This window comes from Strigops habroptila, chromosome 2, assembly GCF_004027225.2.
Source record: "Strigops habroptila isolate Jane chromosome 2, bStrHab1.2.pri, whole genome shotgun sequence".
NCBI classification, from domain to species: Eukaryota; Metazoa; Chordata; class Aves; order Psittaciformes; family Psittacidae; genus Strigops; species Strigops habroptila.
Window position 1 is genome coordinate 30,226,376 of NC_044278.2, and position 15,649 is coordinate 30,242,024.

General features: G+C 41.2%; 2 protein-coding genes across 14 annotated transcripts in view; both read left to right on the top strand.

Annotated features, from left to right (window-relative positions):
• The window catches only part of DOP1B (DOP1 leucine zipper like protein B), a 59,225-nt gene extending 47,813 nt beyond the window's left edge, over positions 1–11,412 (top strand). For 10 of the 12 annotated variants that reach the window (XM_030477202.1, XM_030477206.1, XM_030477203.1 and 7 more), the window contains 11 exons: positions 434–575; positions 974–1,056; positions 1,286–1,395; positions 3,598–3,744; positions 4,162–4,223; positions 4,936–5,064; positions 5,575–5,711; positions 6,039–6,094; positions 6,623–6,772; positions 7,259–7,388; positions 8,052–11,412. In XM_030477202.1, the coding sequence (XP_030333062.1) occupies positions 434–575; positions 974–1,056; positions 1,286–1,395; positions 3,598–3,744; positions 4,162–4,223; positions 4,936–5,064; positions 5,575–5,711; positions 6,039–6,094; positions 6,623–6,772; positions 7,259–7,388; positions 8,052–8,309 (1,404 nt within the window). In that variant the 3' untranslated portion in view covers positions 8,310–11,412. Of the gene's footprint in view, positions 1–433; positions 576–973; positions 1,057–1,285; positions 1,396–3,597; positions 3,745–4,161; positions 4,224–4,935; positions 5,065–5,574; positions 5,712–6,038; positions 6,116–6,622; positions 6,773–7,258; positions 7,389–8,051 lie in introns of those variants that run through there. The other 2 variants (XM_030477210.1, XM_030477212.1) reach the window with 2 other exon arrangements.
• A 1,202-nt stretch (positions 11,413–12,614) lies between these two features.
• MORC3 (MORC family CW-type zinc finger 3) overlaps positions 12,615–15,649 on the top strand; it is a 29,060-nt gene continuing 26,025 nt past the window's right edge. Inside the window, exon 1 of one of the 2 annotated variants that reach the window (XM_030477214.1) lies at positions 12,615–12,719. In XM_030477214.1, the coding sequence (XP_030333074.1) occupies positions 12,681–12,719 (39 nt within the window). In that variant the 5' untranslated portion in view covers positions 12,615–12,680. Of the gene's footprint in view, positions 12,720–13,264; positions 13,282–15,649 lie in introns of those variants that run through there. The other variant, XM_030477215.1, reaches the window with a different exon arrangement.

Below are 15,649 nucleotides of genomic sequence, written 5' to 3' on the forward strand. Positions count from 1 at the left end.
CAAATCTAAAACAAATAATAGGAAACAGTTCAAGACAATAAAGGGATTGATATGCCATTTCTGAGGGGCTGAACAATTCAGATAGTGTTTTTGACAGGTGACAGCTAATGTGTAAATTGTGGTAGGACTGATGCCAAATTGATACTATGTTAATGGTAATGGCTTGCATGGCAAATCATGACTAAAATCTCCATCATAAGGTAACTTAAAGTTTTTCCTGCTTCTCATTTTGTCACCTATTCTTATTTGAAGTGAGCAGTAGTTAGTTATCTTGAGAGCACAGATAGTTAAATCAGAGAAGTATTTATGTTTCTAAGAGATAAAAGTGCCTACTTCTGGTTGTCCTGACATGTTCCATATAAAAAGGACTTTGCTGGATTTGCTAAGTGATAACAGCTTTCATCTGATCCTATGTTATCTGGTTATGTTATAGGAAGTGACCCAAAAAATCTTGGAGGCTGTAGGGACTGTTGCTGGTTCTTCTCTGGAACAGACTAGCTGGCTGAGCCGAAACTTAGAAGTTAAAGCTCAGCCTCAGATTTTACCAGATGACTTCAACATTGAAGATGTGAACGGTAATGTGGTTTTGTCTGACCTTCTGCTGCTTCTTCTCTTCTGTTTAAGTCAGTGAAGAACACAAGGTATTTGGTAGTGTGTAGTTTGCATGAGACGGGAGTAATAAAGACAAAGTAAAACAAAAAAATGCGTTATCCTCCAATAACAATGTCAGCTGAAATAGGTTTAGTACGTATCTGCAGATTGTGTATAATACAGAGGAAAACTTACTGCGGGTGCATGCAATATATGGGACAGAACAGCATGGGGCATGGGGTATGTCATTGTGGCAATGTACCCAGAAGCATTTCACTGTAATACCAATCTGCAATTAACAGTTCTATTTGGGAAGAAAATTAGAAAACAGCAAAGTTTAAACATGTCTGAAGGGAAAACTAAATGGTTTTGCCTCTTTTAGATACATCAGTGGCACCATCTTCAATGGTCTCTGCCTCTGCTCCTTCAATATACAGTGTCCAAGCTCTTTCCCTCCTTGCAGAAGTAAGTAAGAACAAGTTTTATAGTTGCTGCTTTCATATGCAGGGTGGTTGTTTATTGATATTATTGAGCAGGAGAATACATAGGTTTTCCTTATAGATTAAGTGAGAGCTTAAATCTTTATTGAGGCATCCCATGTGCACACACATTCTAGCCTGAAATATGGCATGCTTTCCCCTTTTGTCAGAAATACCAACTAGAGGTTTAAAGAGACATTCTTTTCTTTTTTAAGGTTCTTGCTTCTCTTTTGGACATGGTTTACCGGAGTGACGAGAAGGAGAAAGCTGTGCCATTGATTTCACGTTTGCTTTATTATGTGTTTCCTTACCTACGCAACCACAGGTGACTTCCCTCTCTGCACGTGTGATTTTTCTTAAGACTAGTTTGGGTTTTTTGGCCACACTGTAACACTTTTGCTTTTTCTTCTGTTTGCCCTCTCCTCTGTTTCCATTCTAGTAGGGTACGAACTGTATTTCACCCAGGAACTGAAACCTTTTGTTTGTTGAGAGTTGCTTCCTGCCACTCTGCCAAGTGAAAGGAAGCAACTCTCCCCTTTTTTCCCTGTTTGCCACCAGTTCCATTTTTCTGAGCTCCAGCTGCTTCTGCTGTCGCTGTTGTCAAGCTTCTCCTCTTCCTGGCTTCTACCTTTCGGCTGCTATATTTTTCTGAGCAGACTAATCTATACTGAAGTGTGGGAGAGCATCAGCCACAGCTCCTGGGTGGTGGGGAAGGGGAAGTGAGGATTGTCCTGAGTGTTACTTAAGTCACAGTCAAAACCACCAGCCAGTATACAGCCAAGAGCAAAAAAGGGTATAGAGGGTCAGGAGAGATATAACCAGGCATGCCTAAAAGGGTTGATGGGTTGAGAGTCATTGGGAAGTAAGCATTAAAGCCAGCAAGCCTCAGGGTGTAGCAGGGTTTGAAGACATTTCCATGCTCCCTCTTGGGGCGGGGGGGAGGGGGAGAGGGAGGGGTGTTGGTTTAAAAATTATTATATTTATTACATTTGTGCATTTTCCATTGTATCTATTACAATGTTTTCTGCCTGCTTCACCACTAACCAAGTCAGTCAGATTCTTGATGTGTGGTGTGTACATCACTGTTGTTGACCAGAGCATATACCATCGTGCACATGCATCCAGTGCCCTCACCATTTGCAGCAGATACAGAAAACTTACAGCCACCACTGAAATTGTTCCTGGGAATGCTGGCATCATGCTGCCATGCTTGGCCGGCTGTGAGCCAGTGGCTACAAGCCAAATACTCGTTCCATCTCTGCCCCATGTGTGGAAATGGCACAGTTAAAATTGGCAGGGACACCACTGCTGTCAGGATGCCCTTGTGAACTGGTGCAGGGGACAAATGATGACTTCTGCAATGCAAATCATGATCTGAACACCAAGAGTCAGCCAGATTTTTTTTCTTACCAAGAAGATGCTACCGTGCCCTCTGGTCTGAAACTGGTGGTTCAAAAGACATAGACATCAGAGTCCTGATGACGTTGCTGAGATGCCTAGGGATGGCCCTTGATGGTCCTCCAGAGGTGGTCTGGAAAGGCCAGCAGTCCTCATGATCTATGCAGCCATAACCATGACAAGATGGTCACTGGTTAAGAAGGTAGAGCCCCCGTCAGGCCCATAGTTGGGCTGTATGATTTTCATGTCACTCATACGTGCTGCTCAGCAGCTGAACTATAACTTCCAGGGCTGTCTTCATGCCACTGTCCTCCCTAGATTGGCAGGAGTTTGGTTGTAGGGCTCCACAACAAGGCAGTAGCCTTTCCCACCCGTCCTTGAAAACACAGGGGCTGCTGAAGCCGTCTGTGAAGATGTGGTGCCAGCTCACAACATAAGAAACATAAGACCTTCACAGCATCCCTTCTCAATCAAATGTCATGTTCCTGTCATTATGAGCACCGCCTCCACAACCTAAACCTTTTTTCAGCTGTGGGCAAAGCAGTTACCATAGCAAGGATTCAAAGAAGGATACTGGCATGTGTGTCCTCAGTGAAACTGAGGTGCCAGAGGACAAGGATAGTTCATGCAGGATCCCTTTCCCTTGAGCCCAGCACTCCTTTACTGTTGTGTCTTGCAGAACATGGTGTCCAAATTTGGACTGGGCTGGTGCATAGGAGAAAAAGGCTTGCGTGAGAGATTTCTATACAGGTGATGATGACGTGAGAACCAACACATAAGTGTCATCTGAGTGACTGATGAAGCCTACTGTGGTACTTTCTAAAGGGGTCTGCTGTCAGGGATGCAAAATTTTATTGGAAACTTTTTTCAGGGAATTTGTGAACCACACCTATAGTGGAGACAGGCAGTACTGTGCTGTGACACGTCTGATCTGAAAATATCTCCCCAGGCCAGGTACACTAGAAATGTGAGGAGCTTCTGCTCTGAGTTACGAGCTCTCCTGCAGACATAGCCTATTACTGAGAGAATTAGGTTAGAAGTTACAGGAAACCCTAAAGTTTATTTTCTGATTACATAAACTTAACTTTAAAATATGTATATTTTTATCATTATTATTCTCTTCCCCAAGTGCCTACAATGTTCCTAGTTTTCGTGCCGGTGCTCAGTTGCTCAGCTCATTGAGTGGATACGCCTATACCAAGCGAGCCTGGAAAAAAGAAGTTCTCGAGTTGTATATGGATCCAGCTTTTTTCCAGATGGACACTTCATGCACTCAGTAAGACATGAGATTGTAGCACTACAAGATTCTATTCTGAATTTGCAAAGAAGGGCTTTAAAAGAGAATGGCTAATATTGGAAAGAAAATTCTGTGTAGTACTTTCTTACAGAATGTAATAATGTTAGAAATGGCTCTCAACCACAAATTCTACTAAATGTATTATAAGCCCTGAAGTTTTCATTATAGTGCATAAGAAAAAACTTATGCCGATACTCCCCTTAGTGATTAGGGAACTGCATACAGTAGAGCTGGAGGACCTAGAATGCAATAGGTGTTAAACCAGATAAGAGTCTGCAGATTGAATACCTTTTGGAAACTCTTTCATTGTATGAAAGGCTTGACAAGAATTTTTTCTGAGGTGAATCTGTACCAAAGCTTTCTCTGGGTATCTAATTCCTTCTGTATCTTACTCAGCTGGAGATCCATTATTGATCATCTTCTAACACATGAGAAAACTATGTTTAAAGATTTGATGAGTAAGTATCAGCTACTGATAACTGATTTCTACATTAATTTGAAATCTATTTGCTTTTGAGATATTGGGTGCATTTTTAATATACTAATGTATCAATGTATCAATAAATGAATGTATCAATAAAATACATTCAATGCTGCATCTGCGTAATTGATTATATTGCCAGCTTTATTCACAGGTTAAAACTGTGCTAAGTTAATTCTGTGTTTTGGTCATGTCTAAAACACACTACAAGTATTTTTTTTCTAGAAGTGCTAATGTTGGACTCCTGCATTCACATTTCACCGTAATTTTAAGTTGCTGAAGTGTGACTTTTTGCACATGTTCCTTGTTAGAAAGCAAGAAGGCTTTGGCTAATGTCGCAGGTGTCTGTATACTGGCATTGAGCTATAGGAATGTGGTACAGAAACCTTTGAGCAATATGCTTTGACTTCTAATTCAGGCTTCAGAAGAGTGTAGAAGAGTAAGTCCTGGGGGAAAGGGTGGGATAGGACCCCTTAAATTTGCCTAGAGCTTCAAAAGAAAAAGCAGCTTTAGTCTCTTTTTCAGATCTTCTAAAAGAATAGCTGAAGGTTTACAATGCAAGACTAGTTCACCAATCAGTAGACCCAAAGAGAGTTTTTCTTTTTAAGGAATTTCAGGACATAGGAATTATTTTCAGCCCAAACCACATGAAGTATTTACATGGTAGATAATTGTTATCTCTATTACAGATATGCAGAGCAGCGCCTTAAAATTGTACCCAAGTTTTGAGCAAAAAGCAATGTTGCTAAAGCGGCAAGCTTTCGCTGTCTTTAGTGGAGAGACTGATCAGTACCATCTCTATCTTCCCTTAATACAAGGTAAGATTTGTAATTTCATCTGCCTTCTTTTTTCAGCTGTTACACATATATAAATTGTTTAAGAAAGGAATGTCACCTGTTTTCCAACACATACTTCCATTTTTAAAAAGTTTTTAACAAAAGTTATGATGCTGTGAATCTCTGAATTCTAACAAATAAATAATCTCATTACGAGGGCAGCAGGAATCTGTATTCCAAAGCCTTTGCTCTGGTAATATAACTGAAAACATGATTATTTTGTGGCAATCTTCCAGCCACTCTTGAGCTGTTGTTCTTCTCCTTAAATGTCAGTTTTGACAAAAATTTTTCCAATATAAAACCACCACGTCTTCAGACTTTCTCTGAATCACAATTTTGTTAATACAGTGCAAGGGATTCGACCCAAAACAGATGATAAAGCACAAATTTTGTTTTGCAACTATCTACATTTTTTATTTCCCAAAACAACACATTTTCAGGAAAATATTACTCTTTGTTTGTTGGTTTGTTTACTTTTTATGTTTACTTCAGAACGACTGACTGAGAACCTCCGTGTTGGGCAGACTTCTATAGTTGCTGCACAAATGTTTCTCTTCTTCAGAGTTCTTCTGTTAAGAATTTCACCTCAGCATCTAACCTCATTGTGGCCAATTATGGTGACTGAATTGGTAAGGAATAAGTAGTAATTTGAAACTAACTACTGGGTGGTTTTTCTTCCTCCCAAATACACTCTGTTTGAAAAAAGAATGTTTTAATAGTTTTACATTAGTGTGATAATTTGAGAAAAAAAACAACATTGTCATTAGGAAATACCTTTTTGATTAATTTTGTTGTTGCTGCTAACGAAATCTCTTGCATGATTTGCTATTTCGTGGCAAGTCATAAGAATAAACTAAGAGTCTGTGGTTACTTACACTATATGAAGGATATATCTTTTATGATTGAGTGGTATGAATGTTTCAGTGTCCCTGAAAACATAATTTATTTCTTTAAAGATTCAGACATTTCTACAGCTTGAAGAAGATTTAACCGAGGAAGATGAACCATCAAAGTAAGAATTACCACTTGCCTGATAGAGCAGATATCTCAAGATTATCTAGATTATCTGCTTGCCGAAGCAGATAATCATTGTGCTTGTTCTGGATTTGCTTATTTATTTATTTATTTACTTACTTAATTATCTAAGATAGGGAGGAGACAATGGGATTTTTTGTTATTGTACTTGTGTTTTTCTGGTGCTGATGAATCATAGTTTAGGACTTTCCTTTTCAGCAGCTAAAATAGCGATAAGTTCAAAAAAATCAGTACCACTTACTAGTTGCATACAAAAATAGAAGAGATGCTAAGTCAGCATTTGAATATTTTAACGTGTTGCCATTTTTTATGAATATTTTTGATTACTTTTTCTTCTATAGCCTTTTATATTAATCACAATGCTCATACAGAACAAAAGTAGTTTTTTTTGTGCACATGTGCAAGTGCTTATTTGTGTAAACATGTACATTTCTGTTTTGCCGAATGAAAAACATTTAGTAGGTTTATGTTTTAATGGTACATTTCCTAATTGTAACTAACACAGGACCAACAGCAAAATCAGCAAACAGAAAGTCATAGGTGATGGCAGTGGATCTGACATACAGCAGAATGAGCTGTCCTTGTACTTATCAGCTTGTAAGTTTTTGGACACGGCGCTTTCATTTCCACCTGACAGGATGCAGTTGTTTCAGATGTAAGTCTCTAACTACTTATCTGTTTTCTGGGTTGTTACCACTCTTATCCTTTAAAGTAATCCAGATCTTATCCTTTAAAGTAATCCAGAACAAAAAGTTGCTCTTTTTACAATTGCAGATGTTGATACTCAGACAAATGTAATTCGGGGTATTTCAAAAAACAGTTTGGTCTTGCCGCTGCAGGAGGATTTCACCATACTCCTTAGAAGGTTCTCTAACTTGTAGAAATGGGGAGATGAAGAAGACATGCTGTTCTTCGTTTTCCCTTTGCACACACTTGGGATTTTTTTGGACCTAGTTGCATTTAAATACTGACATGATAGTAATGTCCTTGTTCATTAAATTCATCTCTGGTAATAGCATAAAATTATAGTTATGACTGCCCTTTCTGTAAACAAACTAGTGTTCTGCTAAACTACGTATGAGCCAAGCAAGAATTTTTTTCTGCCTGTCTTCTTATCAAGTAAGTAATCCATTTGTTTCAGGTACAAATGGGCATTTGTCCCAGAGGTGGACACAGAGTCATCTACTGTGACCTCTCATCTGGTAGAAAATCATCAGGAATGCAGACCTCACATTATAAGAATCATGGATCTGCTGAAGATGAAATATGGGGTAAAGAAAGAACGCTTCACTTGAATCTTTTTCTTTTTATTTTTTTTCATCCATTAACTTACTTTTCTAAACAAGTGACAAGATTTTAAGTTAGGTAAGAGGTTTTTAGATAGTCTGTTAAAATTCATGAGGCTTTTAAAAATGCTCTGCCTGCTTTCACATATAGATCTTGAAGATGTCTGACTGCATTTGAATGTGAGGGAACAAGAGGCAGTTTTCCTATTGTTACCTTAAATCTGCCCACACCACCCAGTGAAAACAATTTGTCTCACACAGGACCAGTATTTATAAAAAAGTGTATCCTGCACTTTGTCAAAAAAATTTACCATTATAGCATTTTAAATTACCATTAAGGTTTCATTTTAATTCTTCCAGAAAAGGAAATATGGGCATTTGTATTTCTCGGAGATAATCTGTTGTTGTTTGATTCTGAAGGCTAGTTCAAATTTGCAGTCTTCTGAATTTATGAATCTTTCATGTAATGGAACCTTGAATCCAAATATGGAAGTAACTCTGAAAGCCACCTATACTGTTTATATCATGATACAGTTAAAGGCTGTGGTCTCTTAGTATGAAAAACTGTATAGCACAGGCGTTCAGACAAGCCATAGCATTGCATCTTAGTGCAAAACCTTTAGTAAACCTCGCTTTGTTTGCTTACAGGAAACGAATAACACTGAGAGAATTTCCAAGAAGCACAAATTTCCTCTTTTGAACTTCCACTCTATATCTAGCATCACCCAGCTTATGCCTTTCTTCAAGACTCTGTGTTGTGCATTTACAACAAATAGGAGCGAGTCCCAGAATTCACATACTCCCATATCTCCCTCTGTGGACTATGTTGGCAGTAATGGCATAAAGATCTTTCAACAGCTTGAAGAGAGTGTTGAATGTGACTTCCTTGAAAACATGGAAAGTTAAGCCACACGTAGGACCCTTGACTCATGGTGAACAAACAGAAAAAAAAAGGAAAACTTTACTGCAGTTCTTCTCTTCTTTTTTCCCCAGTTTTGAAACTACATTTTGAGTTTTCTTCCTGCTGTTGTGGAGTGCTCTTCAATAATCCAGGCTTCTGAGTGGGGTTAAAAAGCAGGATTCTTCAGTTCCTGTGGGGAAAAGAAAAAAGTACAGTTTAGTGGCAATTTATCGTAGTTACTGTATTCTTTTACTTGTTTTCAATGTGAAGGATTAAAGAGATTTTGTACATAGAGAAAGAATATTTTTGACTTAGTGAAAGTAGCAACTATACCATTTATCCAGTAACTTCTCAAGTAAGTATTTTAAACTGCTTTTGGAACTGTGTTCTGAAAGGAAATTTAAGAAAAAGCTAATACTGCATGTCAGTGTACAATCAGTTTGCAGATAAGCCATTTCCTGAGGTTAAAGCCCGCTCCTACTTCTCCTTTCTTTAACTTGTCCTAAAACTTACCAACTTCTAAACAAATCACCTAAATTTCAAACAGATGTATTTTATAAGTCTCAGCACTGTGCAAATAACTGCAGACTTAACATGTTTGTAATTTCAACTCTGTACTATAATAGCATTCTTCACAATTAGCAATTCCTAAATAAAAGATAAACATGCATAAAAGACAAACCTATGCAGTAACATTTTGTAATTTACGTTACTTGAGGGTTTTTTATTTTAATTACTTGACTAAAAATATTCTCATTTTTTTTTTTAATTAAAAAACTTTGTTTTTTCAGTGACTAAGGTCACTTTGCAACTTCTGAAATGCAACTAAATGAAAATAATTCTGTATAAAAATAAATTGCTGCATAATGACAGCCTAATTAAATGAAAACAAAATTCTCTTTCTTTTTTTAAATACAAAAGAATGTATTTGGCTGCGCCTAAAAAGAGCAGTTAAAAGAGTGTTAAAAGAGATAGGGAGATCATCACCGTGCCAGGACTACAGTAATGTTCAAGGTGCAGCTTATTTCAGAATTGCACTGCTGCCACCATTCAGGGCGTGGGAGACAGGGATTAGGTCTACCATCAAACAGTCTGAATGACACTTCTGATGGCCAGCAGATAAGCATCATCATAGCAACACATACAACAAAAGGCTTGGTAGAACATTTTTTAAATGAGGACATGGACTACACTGAATTTTCATCCTTGTTGGACTATCTGATTCAGTTTGCAGTACTGATTTGTCTGGGCAGGGAAGTTTATCATATTTTTCATGGTGAAAATCTTTGTCTGCTCCTTTTTTTTTTAATACACCTTTGCCTCCAGAGGATTGGTTTTGTAAGATATACCTGTGGACTGGTATGTGCTACTTGAGTTATTTGGAACATTGCAACTGAGGTAAATGTGCTGGGTACTGAAATTCACCACTCTTGTTTTTGCTAATTAAAAAAGGACATACAAAGTGTGTGGTTTGGTGTCACCAGGTTGTGAAGTCAGGGATGGTTTTGTTTTGTCTTCTTTTCTTCAAAACTTGCACAACAAACATGGAAGGCTACTCTGCAGTGTATTTTACCTACAGATAATATGAATTTCATCTTTGTATTATAAACTAAAATACTGAAACACTGAACATGCTTTACTATGTTAATACTGTAATGCTCTTTGAAGATGATCCTGTAACAGGCTTATGCTAAACTTTAATTTGAATTCTTACAGCTACTTTGAATTTTTACAGTTAAGGAAAGTGATAGACTGAAGCATAATACTGTGTAGTTACTAAGAATGTGAATGTATGAATATAATTTATTAATGCTCTCTAATGCTATTGGAATGAGCACAAGTGAAAAGTTATCCTTTTAAAGCATTACTGAAAAATTGGAGCAGAATGTTTTTTTGAAATGTTTGTGTTCATTACTTACACATCTTCAGTAATTTTTAAAGACAATATTGCTAATACTCAGGATGATCTGATATTTTCACTTTCAGCTTTTTGGTGGTTGCATTCTGTTCTTGGGTGTTTCCCTTAAAATCCTGATGAGATGTTGTCAAACAGGCTATTAAAATCTAAGATAACTTTTTGCCATCAAACCTTCCATTTTACATTCTCCCATAAGCTGTAAACCCATGTCTTCACATAGTTTCCATGCTAACTGGAGGTGGTGAAACAGTTACTCAGATGGAGGGTTTTGTCATCCTTCCCCTTGAAAAGGAATGTCCCATTCTGGCTGCCTGTACTTCAGATGTGCAGGGGATCAGACATCAGTCACTTCCTCTCTAGCTGTGGTGGTGGACTTTAATCACAGAATCTGTGACTTAGGTCTGTTTAACTCTCTAACTTCTAAGCTGATATTACCTTCTACAAAAACACTACTGGCTTTGAACTCCTGCCTTCATACATACATTTATCTCTGTCCTGTGGTTCTGCAGATAGCTGCTTTAAATGGCCTTAGATACTTGTGACTTACAGAATCCTTTCACTGCAGCAGAATCTAATTCTGGAGAAGAAAAAGTTCTTTAAAATTTAGTATATAAGCAGATCTTGTATCAATATAAATAGCATGTGAATAAGGGGGAAAGGGCAAGTCCTACTTGGGTGGTGGAGGGGTGCAGTTACATAGGCCTAAAGGTATCTCTAGCAGTGTAACTTTATACCTTTTCTATATGGGGCTAACTGTAGTCATTTTACTTCTTATGTTACTGCTGTTAAATCCATGTGAAGGAGGGTTGTACTGCTTTAATGCTGGTACTGCCAAAGCAGGGTAACTGTAGATGAATGTGAAAAACTTTTGCCTAGAACTCAGTATCAAGAACAGTAGAGAAAATGTTTTTGCTTTACTGTGTAGTTCTTTGCTTGTTTTCAGGATAACCAAGCTTAGCTTTCTCTTTTGGATACTTCAGCTTTGAGATAGCATAGCCACAGTGCATGATATGCAGATGGAAACATATTCAAATGGATTTTATTTTCCTGAAGGCAAAAGCTAGTAGATACAACCAAGGTGACTGCCATAGAACAGCACAACTTGAAATACAGAGCATTAGGTAATGGTTAAATGTATTATTTGAATGCAATTCTTCTAATAATATTAAATGTTATTTTGAAATACCTTTTCAAATGCAAGTCTCGTTTTTCAAATTACTCTTACTGCTCACTCACCAACTTTAATTTTTATCTGACTCTGTAAAAGCTCCCAAATTCAATTTCAATGGATGAGGGCTCAGTACAGAACCCCGTAGACCCCAGTTCAGACCCCGGCAGCAGCAGCTCTGTGCTAGGCCCCGTGCTTGCCAAGGGACACACTGCGTCACCGCCTCCGGCATCCTTTCACCGTGCACCCCTACTGCTCCCACTCCTACGTCCTTATCTTTTGCATTCCTGAACCTTCCGCCCTGGGATCCCAGTTCTGTGGTCTCGGGAAGAGTTTTCTGGGTTTGTGTGTATGGAAGGGCTGCATGGAGCAGATGGAGGAAGCTGCTGCTGCTGCAGGACAGTGAGGGGGTCATTGGCTGACTGAGAGGTGCTGATGACCCCCTACCATGGAGGGAGTGCCTCCCCCTGGGAAATTAGGGACTGCTGCTCCGTAAGGCTTTCTTGTCACACATGGCTTTCCAAAAACTATTCCGTGCATTTCTACATATTTTGGGCAAATGCCCTGGAAGTGTAGCTCTTTCATTTGGAAGGAGGAAACCCTTCCATACAGCTGAGCTTGAAGACCTATGGGCAGAGGAGTAGATTTAGAGTAAATAATAATAATTTCTTCCCTGTGAGAGCAGTGAGGCGCTGGCACAGGTTGCCCAGAGAAGCTGTGGCTGCCCCATCCCTGGCAGTGTTCAAGCCGAGGTTGGACACGGTTTTGAGCAATCTGGTCTAGTGGAAGGTGTCCCTGCCCATGGCAGGGGAGTTGGAGCTAGACGATTTTTAGGGTCCCTTCGAACCCAAACCATTCTGTGGTGATTCTCTGATTTTGTGAAAGCTGCTTTTCAGATTTCACCCGTTCTTCGCAGCCCGTCCCTCCTTTGTAACGCTGTGCGATGTACCTCGCAACTCAGACGCTCCCAGCGCTGCAAGCCGCCAGTACCCGCTGCGTGTGCGCTGGGCAGTACCAGCGCCACCGCAGCTCCGGGTGCCAGCCCAAAGGCCAGCGGGGCCGGCGCCCGGGTTTGGCGGCAGCACCGAATCCCCGCCCGCCGCAGCTGCCGCCGCCTGCCCACAGCGGGACCCGCCCGCCAGCAGGGGGCGCGGCCGCGGGGCCGAGGCCCGCCCCGCCCCGCCCCGCGAGAGGTCGCGCTCGGTGCCGGAAGCGTGCGCGGAGGGGGCGAGGCGGAAGTGCGGGCTGCGGGCGCTCCCGCCCTCCCCGGCTCTCGCTGCGGTACAAAAGATGGCGGCGAAAACACAGGGAGGCATCCGCCTCAGCGCGGTGAGTGGTGCGGGGCGAGTGGTGCCCGGCACGGGCGCGCTGCCGGGCACCTCAGCGGACGGGCTCGCTTCCTCTCGGCCGCCCCCACCGCGGGGGTGGGCGCCGTGCGGCAGCCGGGGAGAGCGGGGGCGCCGGAGCGAGGCGCGCGGCGGCTGAGGGGCGGGCTGTGGGCAGGCCGCTCAGGGGAGGAGGGAGCTGCCGCGGCGCTGCGGCGGCCGCCGCTGAGGGAGTCAGCTCGTCGTTTCCCCTCAGGGAGAGTGGGGAGCGGAGTCCACTCGCGTTGCGAGTGGCTCCTCGGCCTCTCCGCGGGGTAAAAAGTTGTCGGCCAAGTGTCGGGAAGGGCGGGCTCCGCCTAAAATAAACCAGCACTTCCCTCCTCGCCGTGTGGCGCTCCCGGCAGCTCCTTACCCAGCCCCGGGCACTGTACTGGCGAGGGAAGCCGCCGGTACCAGCACTGGCCGGGCGGGGGCAACCCCGGGGGGAGAGGCCGGCGGGCTGCCCGTCTTCCGCCTCGGCACAAACTCAGCTCGGTCTGAGCGGGCGGGGAAGGTCCCGTGTGCGGGTGGGTTGGCTCGATTACTGGGGGCGGGATTTCGTATCCTGCTGTAGGGATGTAGTTGGTTGAGAGCGCAGTCACCTCTAATGGGAAGCTTTTAACTTAAAAGTCGTAACTACTTTTTGCAAGAGTCCTAATTGCTTTTTAACGAGGGTGGTGAATGTGTGTGCCGTTAAATCCACTGCTGTGTTGCGCTTCTCGGTGAGAGGTGTTGCTCGCTGCCGACCTTTAGCAGCAGTTGGTCATTTCCTCGTTCGTGCTAATACAGATGAAATTAGAGCGAGTTTTCAGTTCTTTGATACGTTATTGATGAACCAGGATGGGATTTTAAGCATTTCTGACTCCATCGATCTATGCCTATCAGTCACCCTTATAGTTACAAATATCTGGTACATAACATTGCTTACAGAATAACAGAAAGAAGCTGGATCAGTACAGTTAGTAACTTGCCAAATACTTGAGTGAAAAACTTGTTAGTATAGTCTCAGCACTGCTTAAATTACCTTAATATAAGTTGCCATGATTGTCGAGGTTAGCTATAAATGTCATCTACTTGAAGTTCAAGGATTACACTTTCATTTCAGGTCTTTAATTCTCGTAAGTGTTTGAAATCCACTGTTTGTCTGATTTTATTAGAGGTGTTCTTCTTTGGGTAATGCAATGATTAAAAATTTAAAAAAAAAAGGAAAAAATAGGGAGGTTTTCCTTTTGTTTTAATGCAGTATTAGTCTTTTTGAGGGGAAATATATCAGTGTTAATAATCAGTCTTTGCAAAAAACCTGCGTATCACGAGTCAACCTACAGGATTTAAAATTGTTCTCAGGTCGAAATCCACTTTGCCAAGCTGAATTCATAGATACAAATGAGAAACCTAAGCTAAAGTTGGTGTAATTGGTAACTTGATGAATTATTTTTAGGATGCTATTTGGTTGGTTTGTCATAACTGAAAATTTACATTCAGTCTATTGCCAGTGAAAGCTGTGGTTTTCACTGTGGTTTTGCAGGTTTTTGCTGAGGAAGTGAAGCAGGTGACAGAGCTTTTTAACAGTGTGTGTCCTACAGTGTAAAAGGCTCTGTTTTCTAGGGAACAATAGAGAGCTGGTGGTCACAGTCTCTTTTGTCAGCTGCTGTTCTTTGGAAGTACGTTGGGTTTCACCAAAATATTTCCATTAGTTTCAGAAGCATGTATAAACAACGCAGGCAGTGTGAGCAGGCCTGGTAACCCATTCCCACGCTGGCATTTATCTTCCCTTTTGCTCAGCTGCATGATGAGGCAGATCAGGGAGGTGATCCAGGTTAAAAATAAGAATTTAAAAATGGGGTTTAATTTGGATCAGCTCCCTGATGGGGTTCATCATGCAGTCATGTAACCAGACTGCCATAACTGGGAGAGAGGGGAGGAAAATGGCAGTTGAGTTGTTCCCCAAGAAGTTGTGAAATACTTTCGTAAGATAAGACAGATTGTTCAGTGATAATTCGATTTGTGCATGCCTTGTCATCGGCCAGGGATGGAAGAGCTCCAGTTTTCTTGGAAAGCTAAAATTCTCAACACTGTCTGTTGTTTTTGAGAGATAAGCTGCTCTATTCTTAAATGTTTGCTGGTCATAATTGTAGGAGATGCTCCTCTTAGTGCACTGTATATGCAATGTGAAGGAGGGGGAGGTTTAGTTGTATCTCCAAAAGGAATTTGACTGCACTTGGTCTCAGGAGGTAAAATGAAACCATTAGCAAAAACTCACTTAGTAACAAAATATATTAGGCCCAGTGAACAAAGCAACTGCATGACCTCAGCTACAGTCATCCTATAGCTAAAATTGAGTGTTCACCAGGGAACTAACTCTTTCTTACTGTACTTACTGAACTTCAATTAATTTGTGAGCTAGTTAAAGTAGTGCTTTGATGAATGAAGTATAAGGAGACAAAATGGGATTAAATATTTCCTGGTGAGTTCATCAGGAAATGGTGAGTTGTTGCTGGTAGCTGGGTGTGCTCTGAAGCAAACTAATGGCCTTAAACCGCTATTCTCTGGGGGGTTTTTATTTGACTTTCTTGTGTGCCCCTGTTTTGGTGCTTTACACGAGCAAAAGGTGCTCTGAGGTGCTTTCCTGTGAACTATGCTGTGGGATAGTTGGTCACCTTTTGCTGGGGGGCGGAGGAGGAGATGGATATTAGAGCCAGTTTGTTGCAGTTCCCATGTTCCAACCGATATCTTCTCATTTCTTATACCCGTTGACAAGTTCCCAGTTCTGTCTACCACCTTCAAGCCTTTCTCAAAACTTTACTGCTTGAAACAGTGATCCAGGGAAGATCAGGATATTTCTGGTGTTTGTTTATAGAAGATGCTGTTTCTTTAAGGTGCTGGGGTTTTTTTGAG